We start from the raw sequence: 22,775 nt of genomic DNA on the forward strand, positions 1-22,775 counted from the left end.
ATCCACATGGCTCAGAATAAAAGGGGGATAAAAAGAAAGAAAGAAGGAAGAGAGCATCCAAACCAAAAAACAAATCCACCAATGATAACAAGTGCTACAAACTATACTAAAAAAAAATTGTTTTTTAAAGGGACGGACAGAACCCTAGGACAAATGGTAAGAGCAAAGTTATACAGACAAAATCACACACAGAAGCATACACATACTCACTCACAGAAAGAGAAAAAGGAAAAAAATATATATATTGTTGCTCCCAAAGGCCACTGTCTCTATTTGGGATGATTCGTTGTCTATTCAGGTATTCCACAGATGCAGGGTACATCAAGTTGATTGTGTAGATTTAATCTGCTGCTGCTGAGGCTGCTGGGAGAGATTTCCTTTTCTCTTCTTTGTTCGCACAGCTCCTCGGGGTCAGCTTTGGATTTGGCCCCGCCTCTGCACGTAGGTCGCCTGAGGGCATCTGTTCTTCACTCAGACAGGACAGGGTTAAAGGAGCAGGTGATTCAGGGGCTCTGGCTCACTCAGGCCGGGGGGAGGGAGGGGTACGGAGTGCTGGGTGAGCCTGCGGTGGCAGAGGCAAGCGTGACGTTGCACCAGCCCGAGGTGTGCCGTGCGTTCTCCCGGGGAAGTTGTCCCTGGATCACGGGACCCTGGCAGTGGCAGGCTGCACAGGCTCCCAGGAGGGGGGGTGTGGAGAGTGAGCTGTGCTTGCACACAGGCTTCTTGGTGGCTGCAGCAGCAGCCTTAGCGTTTCATGCCCATCTCTGGGGTCTGCACTGATAGCCGCAGCTCACGCCCATCTCTGGAGCGCCTTTAAGTGGCGCTCTGAATACCTTCTCCTCATGCACTGTGCAACATGTAGGCAAGTAAAAGTCCCTGGCTTCTTCGCAGATCCAGACTTTTTCCCGGACTCCCTCCCAGCTAGCTGTGGTGCACTAGCCCCCTTCAGGCTGTGTTCACGCAGCCAACCCCAGTCCTGTCCCTGGGGCCCGACCTCTGAAGCCTGAACCTTAGCTCCCAGCCCCACCCGCCCTGGTGGGTGAGCAGACAAGCCTCTCGGGCTGGTGAGTGCTGGTCGGCACCAATCCTCTGTGCGGGAATCTCTCCTCTTTGCCCTCCGCACCCCTGTTGCTGCACTCTTCTCCGTGGCTCTGAAGCTCCCCCCACCCTGCCACCCCCCGTGTCTGCCCGTGAAGGGGCTTCCTAGTGTGTGGAAACCTTTCCTCCTTCACAGCTCCCTCCCACTGGTGCAGGTCCCATCCCTGTTCTTTTGTCTGTCTTTTTTCTTTTTTCTTTTGCCCTACCCGGGTATGTGGGGAGTTTCTCTTGCCTTTTGGGAGGTCTGAGGTCTTCTGCCAGCGTTCAGTAGGTGTTCTTTAGGAGTTGTTCCACGTGTAGATGTATTTCTGATGTATCTGTGGGGAGGAAGGTGATCTCCACTTCTTACTCTTGTGCCATCTTGAAGCTCTTCTCTATTTTTGTATGTCTTAAAATTTGTTTTATTTACCTTTTGATTTCTTCTTTGGTCCATTGGTTGGTTAGGAGTGGGTTGTTTAATTTCCATGTATTTGAAATTTTTCTGGTTTTCTAACAATTATTGATTTCTGCCTTCATAGCATAGTGTTTGTAAAAGATGCTTGATAAAATTTCTGTCTTCTTGAATTTGTTGAGACTTATTTTGTGGCCTACCATATGATCAATCCTATAAAAATTTTCTCTGTACTTGAGAAGCATGTGTATTCTGTTGCTGTTGGATGGAATGTTCTATATATGTCTGTTTGATCCATTTAGTCTATAGTGTTATTTAAGTCCACTGTTTCCTGATTGATTCTGTGTCTGGATGATCTATCCGTTGCTGAGAGTGGGATATTAAAGTCAACAGGTGTTATTGTATTGCTGTTTCTCATTTTATTTGTTTTAGTATTTGCTTTATATATTTAGGTGCTCCAATGTTGGGTGCAAAAACATTTACAATTGTTATATCTTCTTGATGAATTGACCCCGTTTTCATTATATAATGACCTTTGTCTCTCATGACTATATTTAGCTTAAAGTTTACGTTGTCTGATATTAGTATAGCTATCCCTGCTTTCTTTCGGTTACCACTTGCTTGGAATATCTATCACTTCATCCTATATGTGTCCTTTAAACTAAACTTGAGTCTCTTGTAGACAGCATATCATTGGGATCTTGTTTTTTATCCATTCAGCTATTCTGTCTTTTGATTGGAGAATTTAATCCATTTATGTTTAAAGTAATTTTTGATGGGTATTGCCATTTTGTTCTATTGAATTCTTCAGCCATTGTATTCTTCAGCTCTAAGATTTCTGTTTTTTTTTTCTTGATAGTTTCCATTTCTTTCTTGAACTTTTTGTTTTGTTTGTGTACTGTTTTCCTAATTTTCTTTAGATGTCTATGTGTTCTTGTAGTTCACTGAAGTTCTTTAAGAGGATTATTCTGAATTCTTTCTCAGACGGCTTATAGACCTCTGTTACATTAGGGTCAGTTATTGGAGCTTTATCAGTTTCTTTTGTTGGTGTCATGTTATGTTTACCTCTTTTCTTCATGATCCTTGATTCCTTGCATTGTTTAAACAGTCTCCTCCTCCAGACTTTACAGGTTCACTTCTGTAGGGAAAGACCTTCACCAGTCATGATAGCTTGAGGCTACTGGACAGGTCAGCTGCTAGCCTTCACAGTTAGCAGGGCTTGCTGTTGGGGTCTCTAGTTGGATGAGGCCATTGCTTGTGCTCTGAGGTTGGGGGGATGCCACTGGCTGGGCTTCACAGTTGGGTAGGCCCATTGGCTGGGCTCCATGTTCAAGCAGGACCACTGGGTGACCGTCTCCCTGTTTGGGTGGGGCTGCTGGTTTTGCTCAGCAGTCAGATGGGGCCACTAGCTGGCTTCTGCAGTCACCTCCAGTTGGGTAAAGTCCCAGGCTGTGTTCACTGGTAGGGTGGTGCCACTGGTTGGATTCCATGATTCAGCAGGGCTGTGGGTTGGGTTTAGCAATCACCCCTTGTTGTGTGGAGTCTCAGACTGTGCTCCATCACCAAGTGGTACCGCTGGCTGGATTTTATGTTTAAGTAGGGCCCCAGGCAGGACGGATTGGTTCGATGCTCTGTGATTAGGTGGGGCTGCAGAATGTGCCCTGAAGTTGAGCAGGGCTGCATTCTGGTGTTCCTGATCAGTAGACTGTGCTCTGCTGCTAGGCTGAGCTTCCTTGTTGGGTGGGATCACAGGCTATGCTTCTTGGTTGGGCAGGATTACTGGCTGGGCTTCCTGCCTGGGCAAGGCCGCAGACTGTGTTCAGCAATTGGGCAGGGCCGTAGACTGGGCTCCTCTGCTTATCAGGGTTGTAAGGCTGGGATCCATGGCTGAGTGGGATTGTAGGCTAGTCTCTCCCTCTCTAGCAGCCCCATAGGCTGGGTTCCCTTGTCACCCAGGGTCACTGTTCCAGCTCTCTGGTTTTGCAGGGCCAGTGGCTATGCTCAGCAGTTGGGCAGGGCTGCTGGCTTGGCTGCCTGACCAGGTGGGGCTATATGATGGGCTTGTGGCTGCTGTAGTTCCCTGGCCAGGCTTCCTGGAAGGAGAGACTGGAGGCTATGCTCAGCACTTGGGCGAGGCTGAGTATTTGCTTGCCTTCATGGGCTGGATGGTAGAACAGTCTCCATTTGCAGTCTGGCCCATTGATTATTGGTCCAAATCAGGTAGAACTACCAACTGAGCTCCCTAGCCAGAAGGGGCCACTGGCTCAGCTCTGCAGATGGCCAGAGTTGCTGGCTGGGATCTTTGCTCAGGTACTGATATGAGCAGGAATGCCGTTTGCCAGAGCCTGAGCACTGTTTGCTGTAAGCCCTGCCCCCTTCTCCATCTCTCTCTGATCCCCAGTAGTCAAGCCCAGCAGATTCCTCTGGTGATCTCCATGAGGCAAGACCTGAGTGGGCCTCCTGGGAAGTGTCCCATATGCTGGGGGAGCTGGATGTCCACCTCGGGCTCTCTTTTCCCATTATAGAATCCATATTCCCACTTCTCCCCACAGGGAGGAGGGTGATGTGGCCAGGGTATATCCAGTCCTCTCACCCTTCTAATGTGCTCCTTCTCAGTCTCTGTTGTCCAGCAGGGTGCTTCAGCCTTACCCTCAGGTTCTAACATCTTCACAGTGGAGTTTTTTCTATGCATAGTTGCTAGGTGGTCTTCTTGTGAGGGGGACTGAAGTTGGGAATGATCTATGTGACCATCTTGATAACATCACTCTCCTCTATATGCTTGACTTCAAGTAGATTATGTATTCCTTAACGTAGTGATAAATTATGTCTTATAATTTTGCCTCTCTGGTGCTTAGCTCCATACTGGGAATGTGGCAGGTGAACAATAGATGTGTGGTAGTTCTGTGATTAAACCCTGTTAGAAAATAAAGCATTATAGTATAAATTAGCTTCGGTGTATGTATTTTCATAAAGAAACAGAATTGCTGCTCTTCCATGCACACCTGATTTGCAATATGTATTTTTTTCCTCCAGAGTTTCTGTTGTCAGTAGCTCATAGTTATTGATTCATACTGTTTATTGGTAGTAACTCTGTGGGCTGCTTTGCTGAAGGGATAATTTGATTAGAGGTACTGCTGTTTGACACCATTCAGGAAAATGTTACACTATAAATGGTATTGGATTTGTCACAGAGTGACATTGAAGAGAAACCAGGGATAGGCAGACTAATAACATGCTAGCCTTGTTATTAAAATTGGGCCTTTTGGCATTTGTGTCCACCATTTTTTATTGATATCACTGCCTTCCTAAGAGATAAGCTAGTGACCAATTTGATGACTTTTATTTGGCAAGGGCAGAAACTAATGCCAGATAAACAAGGTCATAGTAAGCTGATGTAGAGCCCATGCCTCCAGAATACTGTGTTTCTGTCCTCTGAGGTTCGATATCTGTTTTATTTAGGCAAGGGGGCAAGATTGAATGCACTGAAATGAAATGCTCATGTTGACAACATAAGTTTTAATGGAACTTGAATCTGACTGTGTGTGTGTGTGCTGTGTTTTTTACAGGGAATCATCATCCAAGGACCTACCAGAGACCACAAGAAAACATGGGGAGAAGTAAGTTTCTCTTTACTTTTAAATAACTTAGATTCTCTCCACATTAATCCACTATATCCAGGAAATTCGATTTGCAACTCGAAGCTTGTATTTGGGGTTTTTTTTTGTGGACACCTAAATCATATTTCTGGTTAGTGTTAGAAAGGTTTTGTTTGAAGCAGGGCTGTGCATAAAAAGACCAACAGATCACATGTTGCTCACTGGAAAGGGTCTTTTGTTTCCCCTGCTCTTTTCTGGACATCTTCCAGTACAGGGAGAGAAGGCTCAAACTTGATATTATATAAACCTGCCCTAATCCCAGCTTCTTTACAACTCTTAGCAAAGTAACCCATATGCTGCTAATGGTTTCTCAGCCTTGCTGATAATAACATAAACAAAAATATGATTGTACTATGCAACCAATGATAGTAGTAAAAAATTCATCTGTGAGGTTGACTTATAAATGGCTTTGGTTGCCCCTAAAATGTTTAAGCCTGGCATTAAGAAGCATTAGATGAATTCTTTTTATTTTTCCTTTCTCATAAGGCTATTATATGGGCAGTGAACAATAGACAAATTTAAGGTCATTTCTTTGTTAAGTTGTTAATAACCAGCCACTGCAGTGACTTCATAAATAATTCTAATCAATGTATACCATAAAAATCTGATGCTATAAAGGACCTCAGAGGAAGACTTGGTGTTGGGTAAGTATAATGAGAAGAGTACTGGACATAGGTCAAAGACCTGAATTCAAGTTCTACCTCTACTATCTTGATCAAATCCTACCGTTCCCCTAAACTTGTTTGTTCATCTCTGAGTTGGGATTAAAAACATTCTGCCCTATTAGCCTCAGGAGACTGTGGTTGTCATAATGTGATAATATATATGAAAGCGTGTTGAGAACTCTGAAGTATAATGGAAGAGTGCAGTGGTATGTTCGTTGGTGTCCTTACTGAATAAGTATATCTTCATTGGTTATGTCTTTCAGTAGTTAAAATGAAGTTATTTGATCAGATGCCTCTGTAGGCAGCAGGGCTGGGACTAGGGTTGTGCAGGTGACAGAGAGTGCTTCCTTATGTTAATGCTCTAGGCATCTTTCTCGCCCCATGTCAGTATGGGCCCTGGTAGGCAGCCCCAAGGATTATAGATAGAAAATATCTTCCTGAACCTTAATGAGCCAGCTTTTGTGTGTTTTCTCCAATGCTTCCCTGGGTATTCTGGTTCTTTCCCAACCTTCACAAAAGATACCAATCTCTGATAGTTTAGAAATTTTTTTAAAATGACTAAATAAAAAAAACTGGTCAGAGTTCTGGGACTAATCCATACCACGTCCTAACTCCAAGTCAGCTGTTGACAGAACCTTCCAGAGTGACTCATCATGGTTTGATCCTCACTTTCTCCAAGCTTCAAGTGAATTTGGAGAATGTTGTGATGATTGGATTTCATCATGGCCATATGGCGAAGAAAGCTGCACTGAGACAGGGCAGCACATTACTTCTTGTTTTCATTATTCCTTTTCAGAATGGTCATCAGGTTATTAGCAGGGAGATCATTTGGTGCTTGCTTTAAAAGGCACCCCACCAAGTATTTGTTTAAATGGTCAGGTAATTAATAGAGTTCTTGCTAAAGGACAGGGCATGGTACTGTAATCTGCAAAGATGGGCATGTTTCCAACCTGGAGATGAGATAAGGGAAGTGCTTCAAAAGAGATACTACTTTTACAAACACATGGAAGCGTGTAATAGCAGCATTTTGACTGTGTTAAGCACTTTAAAAACATCCTTAAAATCCTGAATCTCAAAGAATCTATCCTTTACACTCTAAGCTTTACTTAGCTTGTCTGATTATACTTGTTAATTGCTGAAAAAAAGGATGCTTAGTGAAAAAAAAAAGGTGCTTCTGTGGGCTCTTTTTTTCCTTTTCTGGCAGTGTACAATGGAGTTTTTAGTGGATTTGGCAAAGATTCTCACAAACATAGCTCAGTGTGTCATACAAAGGGACAGCAGAGGAAAATACCACAAAGACACGGCACTAGCCTCATTAATTAAGGAGCCATGAAAACAAAGAACACAGCTGGGAAACCATACAGTATAGATGAAAAATTAAAATGAAATTGAGGTGAATTTCTTTTAGTATTCTTTGATACTGGATGAAGAAATTATTTATAAATATGTTAGAGGAATCATTCTTTTATTTATGTGATATGAAAAAATTCATAAACAAATTCTTACAAATTGTGTCCATTGTATGTGGCATTGAAATCCTATTTACTATATAGGGATTTAGTATTTAGCTAGAATTTAGGACTTTTATGAATATATAATTATTTTGATATTAACAAGTATCTGTAGAGCATTTCATAACTCGTACATATTTCTCCATTATCTTATTTGAGTTGTAAGAGAACCCTATAATGTAAATAGGGATTATTATCTTCATTTTATGTATTATAAAACTGAGGGTTATGTGAGAAAGTCTTATCTAAAGTCCACAGTTTATAAATGAAGAGTCAGAAGACAAACCTAGGTCTCCTTATGTCATATCCAGTTTTTATTTTCTTCCAACAAATTGTATTCTGAGCACCCTAGTCATCAGCAGTGTATAAAGTTGATTAAAAACTTAGGAGCTATCTGATGCTGTGAAAGGTATGGAAGAAAATATTTTCTTAGAATTACGATGATATTCATATGTTTCTCACAGCATGGGGGAGTGGGCAGATAGGAAAAGAGAAATGGCTCAGTGTTCATCAACATTTATGGTAAGAGCTAAAACACGTGTGTCAGATAGTGGAGTGCCTCAAGTATCAAAATCCTCTGAGCAGGGCTTCCCTGGTGGCGCAGTGGTTGAGAGTCCGCCTGCCGATGCAGGGGACGCAGGTTCGTGCTCCAGTCCGGGAGGACCCCACATGCCGCAGAGCGGCTGGGCCCGTGAGCCATGGTCACTGAGCCTGTGCATCCGGAGCCTGTGCTCCGCAACGGGAGAGGCCACAACAGAGAGAGGCCCGCGTACCGCAAAAACAAAACAAAACAAAACAATCCTCTGAGCAGCGGTGGTCCATGGCTGCAGTAATTCAGAGGCAGCAGCAGTGATTGACAGTCACCAAGCTAGATAACAAGATAATTCAACTCAGAAGCTTGCTGTACACAGCCCACAGTGGGAGGTGCCCAAAGTAAGGGGCCTAAGACACCACTTCTGTGATGAAAGTCACCCTTCTTGATTGATAGGTTTTTATATTTGTGGTTCTTCATAACACAAAGAATAAAATACAGCATGGAATACCAGAAAAGCATGTAGATGACAAGGGGAGATGCTGTTACAAAAAACAACAGCATGTATAAATAAAATTATGTATAATATTTTAGTAGAGAATTAACATTTTCACAAAGAAGAGAATGTAAGGATTTTGCAAATATGTATATATAGGCTTACCAAATATTATGTACACAATACTAGAGAGTATTTATCAGTAATCATCTTCAGATGGAAAGTAAAACTTTATCCTACCTTTTCATCCCCGCCCCTCCCCCGCCCCCCTCCCCCCGAATAACTGGTACATTCACGATAAAATGACAAAAGTCTCAGTATTCCACAAAGCAATTTCTTGGGAGTTGTCGTGCTAAAAAATTTGGGAGTTGTTTTTGTTACAGTGTTTGAGTAGAATTTGACTTTGAATCACACCTATTTTCCATCTGATTTTTTTCTGTCAGAACACACTTCTCTTACTGCATATTTTAAGTGCTATAGCAGCAATTTATGGTATTTATTACTCTAATATGCAGTTATGATGGCTAATTTCACTGTCTTTACCTTAATAACAAAGCTTGTGGAAGAAATTCATCATGTTTCCTCAATAATAGCAAACCACAAGATGTTCCTACTCGTCTTTTACAAAATAGGAATAATATTTAGCCGTGAATCTTCAAACTGATTAATTTTGCTTTGTTGTGTAGAAAACAATATCTGGAATAGCTGAATGATAGCAGGCAGACAGGCCTTATTTGTGAAGAATAATTAACATAAAAATATAAAGATACCTTAGCATTTGTTTCTGTTTCTCCTCTTTCAGTATTCAATCTTTGGAGATAGCTTTTACCTAGCCTAGTAGGTAACCCTAGGTCTATAAATTCTTAATCTGCAAAGTCAGTTTCATCTTCATTTTCCATGCTTAATGGTAACATGCCCTTGATGTCCTAGTATACATGAACATACTGTTGTGCCGTAGAGAAACAGAGACAGTGCTACCAGTTACACTCTTTTTTAATTATTATTAAAACATAGCAGCATCATTCCTTTGGGTCACTGGATGTACTTGGCTCCTTTAGTTCAAAGAACCCAAACATGTCCCCTCCACTTACTAAGACTTAATGGAAGGAAAGATGGTTTATAGCTACCACAGTAAATTTCTAAGCTCTTTGAGTCACTGCTGAACTACTGTTCAGTTGAGGCCAATCCTGAACTTTCATTCTGAGCATACAGCTCCATGTTTTCAAACAGGGAATGAGTGTTCAAACTGACAAGCCTTGTAAAGTGACTGTCTCGTAATGTAGTGCCTGATTTTATTTGACAGCTCCCAGGTTTACAGTTCAAGTGAAGGCACACATTTAAAGACAATTATTTCATTTTCTGACCTATATTAAATCTGAGAGTCTCTCTATTATGGTAGCATATTCATGCCTCTGCAGTTCAGATGATGTCACCAATTTATTGTAAACCCTTGTCTAGCTTCATAATTTTATAACAGTAAAACAAATCTGCTTGGGGCTGACAACAGCCATTATTTTTTCCTGGCAAGTTTTTCCCATCAGAAAAAAAATGACCTTACTATTTAAGGGTCAGGCTGCTTTTTTTTTTTTTAAACTCATTATAGTGCTTGATGCTTTTTGTCTTTGATGCAATCCTCTCTGCCTTTTACCTATTCAAGAAGAAAATAACTTTGGTGCGTAAGTTTAGAATGGTTTCTCAACCTTAGCGCTATTGACATTTTTTTTAAAAAATTGAGGCAAAACACATAATGTAGGCAAAACAATTCACATAACATAGAATTGACCATTTTAAAGTGTACAGTTTAGTGGCATTTGTACAGTCACAATGCGGTACAACTATCTTGTACCAAAATATTTCCATCACCTCCAAGGGAGACCCTCTACCCGTTAAACAGTCAGTCTCTATTTCTCCCTTCCCAGGCCCTGGCAAACCTGTGATCTGATTTCTAGCTCTATGGATTTACCTATCCTGGGTATTTCATTTAAATGGAGTAATACAATATGTGCCCTTTTGTTGTGTCTGGCTTTTTTCACTTAGCATAATGGTTTTTAGGTTTATCCATGTTGTATTAGTACCTTATTCCTTTTTATGGCTGAATAATATCCCATTGTATGAATATACTACAATGTGATTAGTCATTCATCAGTTGGTGGACATTTGTGTTGTTTCCACCTTTTGGCTGTTCTAAACAGTGCTACTGTGAACATCGATGTACAAGTTTTTGTTTGAGTATCTGTTCTCAGTTCTTTGGGGCATACATGTAGGAGTGACTATTGACATTTGGGGCCAGGTAAGTCTTTGTCGTGGGGCCTCTCCCCACTACATGCCAGTGGCACCTGCCCCCTCAAGTTGTGAGAATCAAAAATGTATCCAGACACTGTCAGATGTTCCCTGGGGTGCAATGTCTCCCAAGATTGAAAACCACTGATTTAGAATAAAGGGAAGGAAATCTTTAGAGATAAGCCATAATTAACATATTATGATTTTCATAGAAGTAATTCAAGTCTAAAAGAGAGCACTAGAGTTGGCCCTCTGTGTCTGCAGGTATCCACAGGTTCCACATCCATGGATTCAACCAACCATGGATCAAAAATATTGGAAAAAAGTAAAAATTCCAGAAAGTTCAAAAAAGTGAAACTTGAATTTGCTGCATGCCAGCAACTATTTACATAGAATTTACATTGTGTTTCCAACTATTTATGTATCACTTACATTGTATTAGTTATTATAAGTAATGTAGAGATGATTTATAGTATATGAGAGGATGTGCATAGGTTATATGCAAATACTATGCCATTTCACGTAAGGGACTTGAGCATCTGCAGAATTTGGTATCCATAGGGGGTCCTGCAATGAATCCCCCATGGCTACAGAGGGACAAATGCATATGGTTGTCAACAGAAATAATCAATAAACTGATCTATGATAGGAATAAAAAGAAGTTTTATTTGAGCCAAACTAAGAACTGTAGCCCAGTAGACAGCAGCTCAGATAACTCTGAGGAACTAGTCTGAAGAAACATGGTTTTCAGCACAGTTTTGTATCTTGTCAGAACAAAGAACATCAAAGAAGTCAGGGATACATTCCTTCAAGATTTCAAAACAACAGCCACAACACATCAGCATATACACAGGGACTCAGTATGGCCTTGGCACCTGGGAAGGAAGTCTTGTCACTGAAGGCATAGCAGCATTGGCGACCCAGGAAGGGAGGCATTTCATCTTTATTTTTAACATGGACATTTTTTACTTCTGGCCAATGCACCCTTTTCTTTAAGGATTAAGGCAGATGTACAATGCATGTTTGATAGGCCACAAACAGGCTGTTTTAGTTACCATAAAGTTCGAGTTAAAGCATACATAAGCCAGAATGACTTTCCCATACCGCAACAGTATGTGAAATTTTCTTCCGTTATGGTTCTAGAAACCAAGGTGCAGTCCTGGTCTATAATCAAGCAGCTGTGTCCTTGGATAAGTCACTTAACCTCTGGATTTCAGTTTTCTTGTCAGTAAAATGAAGGGATTGAGATGGATCAGTGGTTTCCAGTGTTGCTCAGTGAAGCTCCAGGTTTTCTAAAGGGGTCCCTGAGGAGCCACTATGAGAGAAGGGGAGGAAAAGAGAGCACTCCTGGTATGTAGTACCTCCCCTTCAGACAGAGCAAGTGAAAGTTTGAATTCTATCATTTCTAGAGCAAATTCACGTATAAATAACATTGATTTCACCAGCGAAAAGTCATTTCTGAAATCCATGTGCTAATTAACAAAGGCACTAATTTGTCAATGAGACTCCATTTCTGAAATCCATCATGCTCTGCTGTTTGTGCACAGAAGAGAAAGATAGCTGAATACTATCTTTGAATGCTGTCTGAACAACCACCTCTGAAATGTGGCTTTTTGATTAAATGTAGTATGTGTTCTATTAGGACAATTATTCACTCCTAACATCTAGATTACAGCTAACTATTACATAGATAATACCATACTGTCTATGTTGACAGATTGTGAAGCATTGATTATAACATAGAGTTATGTATTTAAAACTGTATTTCATATTTGCTGAGTCTCTCTACATGCCTTTCCCCCCATTAAATTGGTGATTGTTATAGTTGTTTCCATTTTCTTCCATATGGGACAGAACTGTAATCAGTGTAAATCAGATCCATAAGCTAAAAACAAAGTTTTATGGTCGTGACAACTATAAACTCTAAGACTAACGATATTCTTGTTGATAATAGTTGAGGCACTAGTGATAGGAGAAATACCTATCTTTGGAATTCCCGTGTTTTCATGATTCCACCTGACTGTGTGCTTAATTTTGTGCAAATTAGACCATTTTCTAATTCCATATTTGTTTGTTTCCTGTGGGTAAGGCACAGCCCCTAGTCTATAAATATCATGTGTTAGAGTACCATACCATACATTTAAACCAGTTATTGCAATTGCTAGTAACTTGATTGCAGTCATCCTTATTTCATGAAGAATTCTTTTTGATAAGGCGTTATGAATTGTAGAACTCCTTCAAAGAAAATTTGGCCTTTTACCTTCCTTTGTGGGAGAATCTATTAGATCTTTTCTCTGTATCTCATTATTCCTTACAAAGTGTAAAATCGTTAGACAAGAGACATCTGAATATTTGATGTAAAATTTGGCTTTTAAGAAAACCATATTGAGTTAGCAAGACTCACTCGGCAGGGGGGGAGCCATATTTGTTTTGTTTTTAAAAAATATTGACTTTATAGACGTATGTTACCTGTTTTGTCTTCTCTCTTATAGAAATCCATTTCTGGCATTTTCTCCACACTTATTCCAGGAAACCTGCCTGTTATCATCTGGCGTTTCATTGCATACCTCCGGTAGCACAAAGATATCTTTTTTTTTAAAGTTTTAGGTAGTGATCATAACCACTACATTGTCCTTAAGAAGCAGGTTCAGGATATTAAAGATATTAATTACTTCTTCTCTCAAACCCTGAGGCTCCCCACTCTCACTAGCTCAGTCCTGTAACTTCACATTATTTTTTCAAATATCTCAGTCCTTGAGTGGGTTTTAGCTTCCTAATTCCTGTGAATACATGTACTACATGCCATTCTAACTAAGCTGTAAGTTTGTGACAACCTGTTTGGGCACATGAGCACCACTGTACAACAAATTCTGAATTATAAACCTACCTTCTATGAAAAAATTAACCTTTAATTTCCACAAATAGGTTACAGTGGTGAAATACAATTGGGAAGTAATCTGGTTTTTCCACCTCCATAACTAATAGGAAGATAATCCAAATAGGATCTTTTTATTTTGCATAATATTCGTTTTTAGGAGGTGAAATGTCACTTTAGAATTTTAGTGAGACTGTTTTTCTAGGGAAAGTTATATCCATCAGTCTGATAAGAAATGCCTATTTAATACCCATTTCAGCAGAAAAAAACCTTGAAGGCATCGTATGCACACACAACTGAGTAAATGATGGTATCAAAATGGCTTAGAAGCAAGAAAACAAAGAATTATGAGTATGACACTTCATAAGATTTTCTTTTATAGTATATAAATCTGAACGCAGGATTTGGTGCGCTTCTTGTTGATTTTTGCTTCTTGTTTGTTTTTTTTGTTGTTGTTGGTTTGGGGGATGGTGGTTTCTTGGCTGAAAAATAGTGTGTTCATATCCCCAAAGAATTTGGATGTGATACACTACTCCCACTTAACAAAAATCTTTCCAAGTATAAAACTTCACAGTTACAGCTCAAAGGACCTAAGAAATCACATACATACAACACCTTAGGTTCACAAATTAGGAGACAGGCCCAGATAAATTAAGCAACAAATGCAGAATCATGCAGCCAGGTTAGTGCCAGAGCTGGACAGGAATCCGCATACCTGACTACAAATTCAGGACCTTTTCACCCTACCATACTCCTCTCTTTGCCTGCAGTTTCATTTGTTTCAATAAAGGGTTAGTGAAAGTGGTGAATGTATATTGGCTTTCTCAGACTTCAACAAGATAGCCTCAAAAGGCAGTTTTCATATGACTAACAGAAAGCTCAAATAAGTGGATAGCTTAGCATCTTATGCAGTCTTTTATGAGAAATTCACAACTAAACAAGATGTTAGAGATTTATTCAGAAAAGAAACAGCTTCCTGGTTAGCATGTGGACTCATAGTTTCAGTCTGTGGCACACCAGCATTTACACAACACTGTCTAGGAATGAACTTTCCATTTGACTAAATACATTTTGCAGATTGCTCATGCTCACCTTTTTAAATTGTTAAAAAAACTTTTTAAAAACTATTTTTATGGAAATAGTTCTAAAATAGATAATATACCTTACTGCCTTCTTGAACAATATCGTGAACATCATGTGGTCCTTTCTTGGTGACTCAGGTTCACCATCATAAACATAATCATTGATGCCTACAGCTTTGGGAGCTGTTAGTGTGAGCAGGGCTAGGACCTACTCTAAATAACCCTCAAAGGGCCATCTGTCTGTCTTTCCTCTTGTCTTCAGATTCATCAGCTTTCACTTCTTGTTGCTGTCAGTGTGTTGATCTAGTTCAGCCCACCCCAGTCCCTTCTATTTCTCAGCTTTAATGTGCAGTGAGGCTTTCAAGTCTTATAGCCAGGCTCGTGGATGAGGGTTGAGTAAATTGATCCTTGATTAGTCTAAGGGAGCTGAGGCTCCCCTGTAGGTAAAACATAAGATAAGTTATAATGCATGACCTTGGTCATCTTTTGTTTCTCAGTTTATGAGACTGGATTTATTTGAGTGACTTCTGCATAAATAATGTCTTACTGTCCTTAATATCCACAGTGATTATGTCAAATATTGAATAGCTACCTGAACTATCAAATAACCCAAGTATCAATGGAAAATAATTTATTTAGTATATTTTGTTGTAGCTACTCATTCATGATTCACTGAACATATATATCTGTCATGTGTATGATTTTCATTTCTTAATCTGTCCTTCTTAAGAGCTTCTTTGTGATCTATTATTAAAATTCTCATGATGATAGACTATCAGCATACATTTAATCAAAGTTGAAGTTAATAAAAGTAAACATATAAGGTATGGTAAAGGATACTTATGAGTTTTTTACAAAATCAAGTCCTTCTAAATAAGGACCAGAAATAGTCCTTAATTACATTCTGAAGAACTTCTGAAACTTTTAAATCTCATGATATCCTCAAAATATTTATGACTCATCAAAGTAGGCACTACTCAACATTAGCCAATTGAAAGGACCTATGAGACTCTCATAAGGCTTTAATAATGGCTAAAGGTATGGTGCAGCAGGAGAAAGATGGCTCCTAGGGCCATTTTTAGTCACACAGGGCATGCTTTTTCTTCTAATTGTGAACAGTCGAGATACATGCAAGATAACCTTGGTCTCAGGGGAGCCAAGGCACATGTTTACTGAGAATCTTTGATACCCAATGGTCATACAGATGAAATTAGGCTGCATACCATCAGTGCAAACCATCAATCTATACATTTTCAATAAACAGTGTAGACAAGCTAGTACAGAGTGCCTCCAAGGGCTTTAAACAGCACTTTATAAAGCTAGTACATTTCATCCCAATCTTGACCAAGGGAACCAAACTTCTAGGCATCCCTGGAGTTAAACATACAGACTCACTGAAAGTTAACCCTATCCTTGATCGTTTATTCTTTATTTTCTAAGTGTATTTTTTGTATCATCTTGGTAAATCTCTTGTTTTTCCTTTAATGGAATAACTGCCACCATGACAGCTGTCATGGTGAGAACAAATCACACTCTTGTTTATTGAGCTCCATTTTTTGCCAGGCTCTGAGCAAAGCACTTTATGTCCATTACCTCATTTTTAACTATGACGTCGGTGCTGTTATTCCAATTTTACGGATGAGGAAGGGAAGCGTAGGGTTTTTGCTTTCCTCACATAGCTGTTTGCTTTAACAACTTTTTCTTACTTTCTAAATGAGTAACTGCTGTGTACCATTTAACAAGCTTGGAGTACCAATGAGATCGCATTTGTTACTCAGATTAAATAGCCACAGCCCCTGGAAATATGAGAATGTCTGTCTTCCTTCCCTGACCAACCCTATTCCCATGGGAAATTGAAGAACTCTAGGGTTGCACCTTAGGTCTAGAGGAGTACGCCCTGGGAGGAGCAGTCAAGATGGCGGAGTAGTAGGACATGAAGCTCACCCTCTCCCACAAATAGAGGAGTATGCCCTGCCTCCTGCACTGAAGAAAGATAATGGAATGCTAGGTGCATTTGTAGGAAGTCCCCATTCTCTTGCTCTTCATGTTCTTGCTGTTGTTGCCAGCGATTAGTCTTACATTAAAACCAGGGCACTCAAACCAGGCTTTCTGGTACCCAGGACAATTCCAAGGACAGTAGAGGAGTCACTTTGTGAACTGTGGCATAGGTTGCCTTTGCTGGGCTGGTAGTAATTACCAGCAGTGCTGGGAGAAGAGGAGGGCACCTTTCTACCCAGCATTTCACTCACCTGTGCTCGCTCCGTAACACAGGAGGCCCGATTGCCCGGTGTTCCGGCTACCTAGTGACCCTGTTGTTTCATTTTCATCTCCCTGGCCTCTTTCCCAGGCAAGCTCACAGAACCAGAGTGGCTAATTGAGGGAGACCTTAGGATAACCTACAGTTGAGGGGTGTGACTGGATGGGGGCGCTATACTATATTCTTTTCCTGCTAGCTCTTATCAGGGCCACAGTAACCCATGTGACAGGTTTCAGTAACTGTAAAAAGGGATCTCAGTTTCCTTCCTCAAAGAGAAGGAACTTCCCAGCCCATTCAAGCATGGTGTGCCAGATGTATTTGGGAGAGCAGTGGCAGGACTCCATCAGCCTCTAGAACCCCTAGGTCAGAGGTTCCCAAACTTTCTGAGTTTAAGGTACCCTTAGTTATTGCAGTGACTTTTTCACAGCAGCCATAGGCCAAAAGAAATGCCTAATAATTCCACTTATTAAGTAATTAGGTCCAAACAACCTAATAGGTATTTATATCCTGACAGCTTGGTAGCCATTTGAAAAAATAATACAGGCATACCTCCTTTTATTGCAGTTTGCAAATATTGTGGTTTTTTACAAATTGAAGGTTTGTGGCAACCCTGTGTTGTCAGGTAATAGTTAGCATTTTTAGCAATAAAGTATTCTCTAATTAAGGTATGTACATTGCTTTTTTTTTTTTTTTTTTTTTTTGCGGTATGCAGGCCTCTCACTGTTGTGGCCTCTCCTCTTGTGGAGCACAGGCTCCGGATGTGCAGGCCTAGCAGCCATGGCTCATGGGCCCAGCCGCTCCGCGGCATGTGGGATCCTCCCGGACTGGGGCACGAACCCGTGTCCCCTGCCATCGGCAGGCGGACTCTCAACCACTGCCCCACCAGGGAAGCCCTGTACATTGCTTTTTAAAGACATAATGCTATTGCATACTTAAGAGTCTATTGCATACTTTATAGTATAGTGTAAACATAACTTTTATAAATGCACTAGGAAACCAAAAAGCTCATGTGACTCGCTTTGTTTCGATATTTCTATCTTAAATAGCCATGCAGTTACTTACTAATTGGATGTGTGTACCTGTTGGGCACCGCACAACTTCTCAAACCTTCTCACTTCTTGTCAAACACAGTACTTTCTTTTTTAAATCATAGCCGAAAATTCAGTTTCACAAAGGAAAGGAGTGTAGAACTATCTAATAATGAAACTGTGAATTACCTTAAGCTCATAGTTTGTGTGGTATCCAACAGATGTTAAGTATCAATGCACTTCTCCAAAAATGTAAAATATCCTGCACATTCTTCATGAATTCACTGCAGCACCCTGGAGAGCCAAGGTGCTAGTTCCTTGCCAAGCCAAAAAGCATCTGACTGTGCCCTCTTCCCACAGCAGTAGTTGTCCAGCTGCTCTCCCTCTACATAAGTATTACTGCAAATTAGTGGTTCTTTCAGAACAACAAAAGATGTGCTCCAAGCAGAGCCCAAACAGAAGTACTGTACAAATTTCAAAAGGTAGTTTCTCTTGCAAAAGGATATTCAAGTGCTGTCTCACTAGAAACTTTGCAGTAAATGTATTGATTTCATAATCATATGTTAAGTTTGCCATGCTGCCTCATAATTAGAGGCATGGTCCATGGCTTCCCAGCTTCTAGTCATTCAGATATCAAGTTTCTCCCATTCTGCCTTTTCCTTTATTCCACACTTATTGAATCATGTTCTGTACCAAGGTCTTTACTATGTATTATGAAAGACAGATGTTGGATCAAAATATTAATAATACATGGGCCCTGCCCTCAAGTCTTGAGGGGGAACCAGATAGGCATACCAAAAATTATAATAAAATTATAATATAGTTTAGTTAATTGCTATAATTGAAGTATACGTAAATACTGAGAGTCTGTAGCAGCTCTGTCTAACGAAGTGGGGAGTAGAATCTGGGGAAGGTTTTTAGAGGATGTTACATCTGAATGGAATAGGAGTTTGCTAGGCAGAGGAAATATTAGGTACAGAATTATGGAGGCATAAAAGAACCTATATGAAGGATGTTAAGATTTGGTTTGACTGAGGAATAAGGTACATGATGGGTGTAGTGGCCAAAGAGGTCACCCATATTTCACATCTGTCCCTTTCTTTCCCTTCCTATTGCCACCATTCTAATGCATGATCTCATTATTTCTTAACCTGGTCTGTTGTAAGTAGCCTTTTTCCTGCCTTTATCCCTCCATTTTCTCTTCATCCTACCCCCAAATCTGTTGTACTTATACATTTTTCTAGGTTATTCTCCACGAAGTATCGGTCTAAACTCTTGAATGCTGTCGAATAGTTTAAATATCTTAGCGTAACATTAAATGCCTCCATGACATGGCTATCAGGCCCCTTTCCGGTTTCATTTCCCTCTCTTCCTCTTTTGAATTGTGTACTCTGGCCCTACTGACCAGCTTATATTCCTCGTTTATGGCCATAGGTTTATTCGATTTCAGGCCCTCACTCACTATTTTGTTTTCCTAGGATGTCTTTCCTCACCATCTTTGCATGCTCCAATCCTGCCAATTTTTAAAAGGCCAACCCAAATATACTTTTCACTTGCCCTTCTCCAGGTCCCTCTCCCATCCTGAAACACACCTACCCAGCAGAAGTACGCCTGCCTGCTGACCTCAGAGAGCATCTACCTTGTTCATCTTGTGTTAGAGCTGTTTTTGTATCTCTCTTTTTTTTTTTTTTTTTTTTTTTTTTGCGGTATGTGGGCCTCTCACTGTTGTGGCCTCTCCCGTTGCGGAGCACAGGCTCCGGACGCACAGGCCCAGCGGCCATGGCTCACGGGCCCAGCCGCTCCGCGGCATGTGGGATCCTCCCGGACCGGGGCACGAACCCGTGTCCCCTGCATCGGCAGGCGGACTCTCAACCACTGCGCCACCAGGGAAGCCCTGTATCTCTTTTATCTTCATTATCTCTTGCACTGAAGAACCTTGAGGTCAAAGGCAGTCTCCTACTCATCTTTGTGACTTGTCGTGATCTCATTGTACATAGTCTGTGTTCAGTAAATATGTCCTAAAGAAGGAATTTTGTTCACTTAAAAGAAAAATGTAAACATTTGCAACTTTAAATAATGGCTGTTTCAATGAATCGAGACCCAAGATTAGAGAACTGATTAGATAAGTGGACTAGAGATTTTCCACGTGGGCTGTTAATTTTCAGGCCTTACCATCTGCTGTTTTTCAGCAAATGTACGGACATGACTTTGCCTAGATAAAGATTTTTGGCATTAAAATGTCAGTTTTAGTATGCTGCAATGCATTAAAAATATATAACATGACTACATATTTCGGTTTAAGGCAGTAATTTACAGTTACTTGAGAAGCTATCTTATTTCATTTATTTTTATTCTTTTCTTTTGAAGAGAAAGCATGGGTGAGAGCTATTTATTTTGAAATTATGAAAAAGTAGTTACATTCTTTGAATTAATATACTTATTTTGTGGTCATTTATGTGTTTACCAGACTTAGAGTTTAAATATTTTCTTTAGTAAGGGTGTTTCCTAACTGAATCTAAAGAAAACAGCTTAGGTTTTTCTTTATGTCCTTTAATGAGAAAAGAACATGTTTGATTAATACCTCAGTGTTGTGTTCTCAGAGTAAATTTACAGTCTGTATACTTGCCACATCATGTAATCTCTGATGAAGGCATACACATGATTCTGGACAGCTGTGGGGTAACTCACACATTTTGATGAGAAGGAGGTAGAGGGAAGTAATCAACTTTCGTTTCAAACATTAAGTCCAAACACAAGCCCTAGCATCGTGGAAACTGCCCAGTGTTTTAGGAAGAAATAGTCTGATCTTATCCTATAGGTCCAAGCTGCCACCTTTCCCTTTATTTTGTTTCCACATAGAAAGAATCCCAATTCTGGTATCACCCATGAGATTTCCAAATTACCTTGATGAGGAACAGCAAATACTCTGCCACAACTTCCTATTCCCTAATATATGGCAGACGGAACTAATCTGTAACAATATCTTTCCTACTGGTCGGACTCTTACTCTACGTGGTATCTTCTAATTGAGCACATTTGGCAGGTGAGATAAAATATACTTGCCAGCTTATTCCATCTAGAGTTCTCAGTATTATATCATGTTGCCTCCCAGTACAAGAAAATACACAGAAGGTGTTTCTGGAGTGCTCTTGGTAATTTGATTAGGCTGGAATAAGAAGGGCTGTGTCTTGCTATACATTACCTTATAGTTGCTTAACCTTCTGAATTGGCCTGCTTTCTGGTTTCAAGAGTTAGCTGCTTTCCTTGACCCCTTTATGGAGATAGTGTATATAACATTTTCTCTTAGGAGAATTCAGGTTTCTTTTTTTCCTCTTAAAAGCTTAAAATGCATTATTATTGGTTTAATTTCAAGAAAACTGTCCCAAAAGCCAAAGATGCATTAGACTTTATTGACATATCTATTGTGTTTAGAAACAAGGAAGCCAATAGCTCTGATCAGTTTTTTACTTGTCAGACCACACTGAGTGTAGAATACAATATTTTATGAGGTAAAGACAGTATGGAGACTCTTATCTATTTTATATGACCAACAGATGAAGGAACTAGACATGCTTATCCTAGAAAAGAGAAGCCTCGAGAGAAATCAGTTACTGTCTTCATGAATTAGTTGGCCTATTATATGGAAGAGAATTGTTTGTCATAGCATAAATAAAACCAATGGCTAGGAAGTTGTTAATTCAGTGAAATGTTCCTTGAAAAAGGGCTCCACAGTCAAATAAATATGACACATGCCTGTGTCATGTTTGTTTTCTGGAGATTTAAAATATATATTAAATTCATATTAAAGGTCCTGAAAAGTCATGCAGTAAAAGATCTTTTTTAAATTTGTTAATCCCAGCATTCCATAAACACCTTCCTCAGAACTAGTTTTCTAAGGAGCTCCCATTTGAGTAGTGGTTTCAAACTGTGGGAGTGGGACCAGCAGCACCAGTGTTACCTGGGATCTTACTATAAATGCAGCTCCTTGGCCCTACCCCAGACTTACGGAATCAGAGACTCTGGGAGGTTGGCCCAGCAATATGTGTGATAATAAGTCCAGCATAGGATTCTGATGCTGCTAAACTGTGAAAAGCACTGAGAGAAAACTCTACTATTCCTCTCCAACTCAACAGCATCCTTTTATTTTTTTATTTTTTAAGATTTCTTCTAATGATATTTTATGACTGTGTGATTAATTTTTATTGATGGTTACCCTTCTGAAGTTCAGAAGGAAGGAAACACTTATGGAAGGCCTGCTGTAGTTTTCAATGTAGCCATCTAATTGGTATCAATTTGGATACTTTAAAGAATCCTAAGTAATGAATCTGTATCTTCTATGAAGTGAAATACACATTTCTAAAATGAGGTAAACCTTAAATTCATTGCTATTGTGGCCTTTTTTTTTTTGCTCTACGCGGGCCTCTCACTGTTGTGGCCTCTCCCGTTGCAGAGCACAGGCTCCGGACGTGCAGGCTCAGCGGCCATGGCTCACGGGCCTAGCCTCTCCGTGGCATGTAGGATCGTCCTGGACTGGGGCACGAACCCATGTCCCCTGCATTGGCAGGCGGACTCTCAACCACTGTGCCACCAGGGAAGCCCCGATTGTGGCCATTTTTAAAAGAGCATTTACCGCTTTTTATTTTACTTCAAAATGTTTTTTGCAAAATGTAGACTTTATTTTTTTTTAAAATACATCTTGAAGGATCTGTAATGTGCCTTCTCTCATGTCAGAGGTCTTTAAGATTAGGGAATTTTCTAATTTCTTTGCATTAGCAAAGATTAAATTCTGGTAGCATTCTATTTATCTCTCCAAACAAGCAGGACAGTTTTAGAAAAATGTAATTGAAGTATAGTTTAAAATGAATCTGTACGTAAAAAAAAAAAATAATTCCCCATGAGTATGC

At 40.2% G+C, this 22,775-nt stretch overlaps 1 protein-coding gene across 4 annotated transcripts in view; it reads left to right on the forward strand.

Moving 5' to 3' along the window:
• Positions 1–22,775, forward strand: part of LOC308608777 (transmembrane gamma-carboxyglutamic acid protein 1) — a 184,509-nt gene that overhangs the window by 87,924 nt on the left and 73,810 nt on the right. For all 4 annotated transcript variants that reach the window (XM_081222106.1, XM_081222107.1, XM_081222108.1 and 1 more), the window contains one exon: positions 5,056–5,106. In XM_081222106.1, coding sequence (XP_081078232.1) covers positions 5,056–5,106 — 51 coding nt within the window. The remainder of the gene's footprint in view (positions 1–5,055; positions 5,107–22,775) is intronic.

The sequence above is a fragment of the Mesoplodon bidens genome, assembly GCF_964165515.1.
Source record: "Mesoplodon bidens genome assembly, chromosome: X".
Lineage (NCBI taxonomy): Eukaryota > Metazoa > Chordata > Mammalia > Artiodactyla > Ziphiidae > Mesoplodon > Mesoplodon bidens.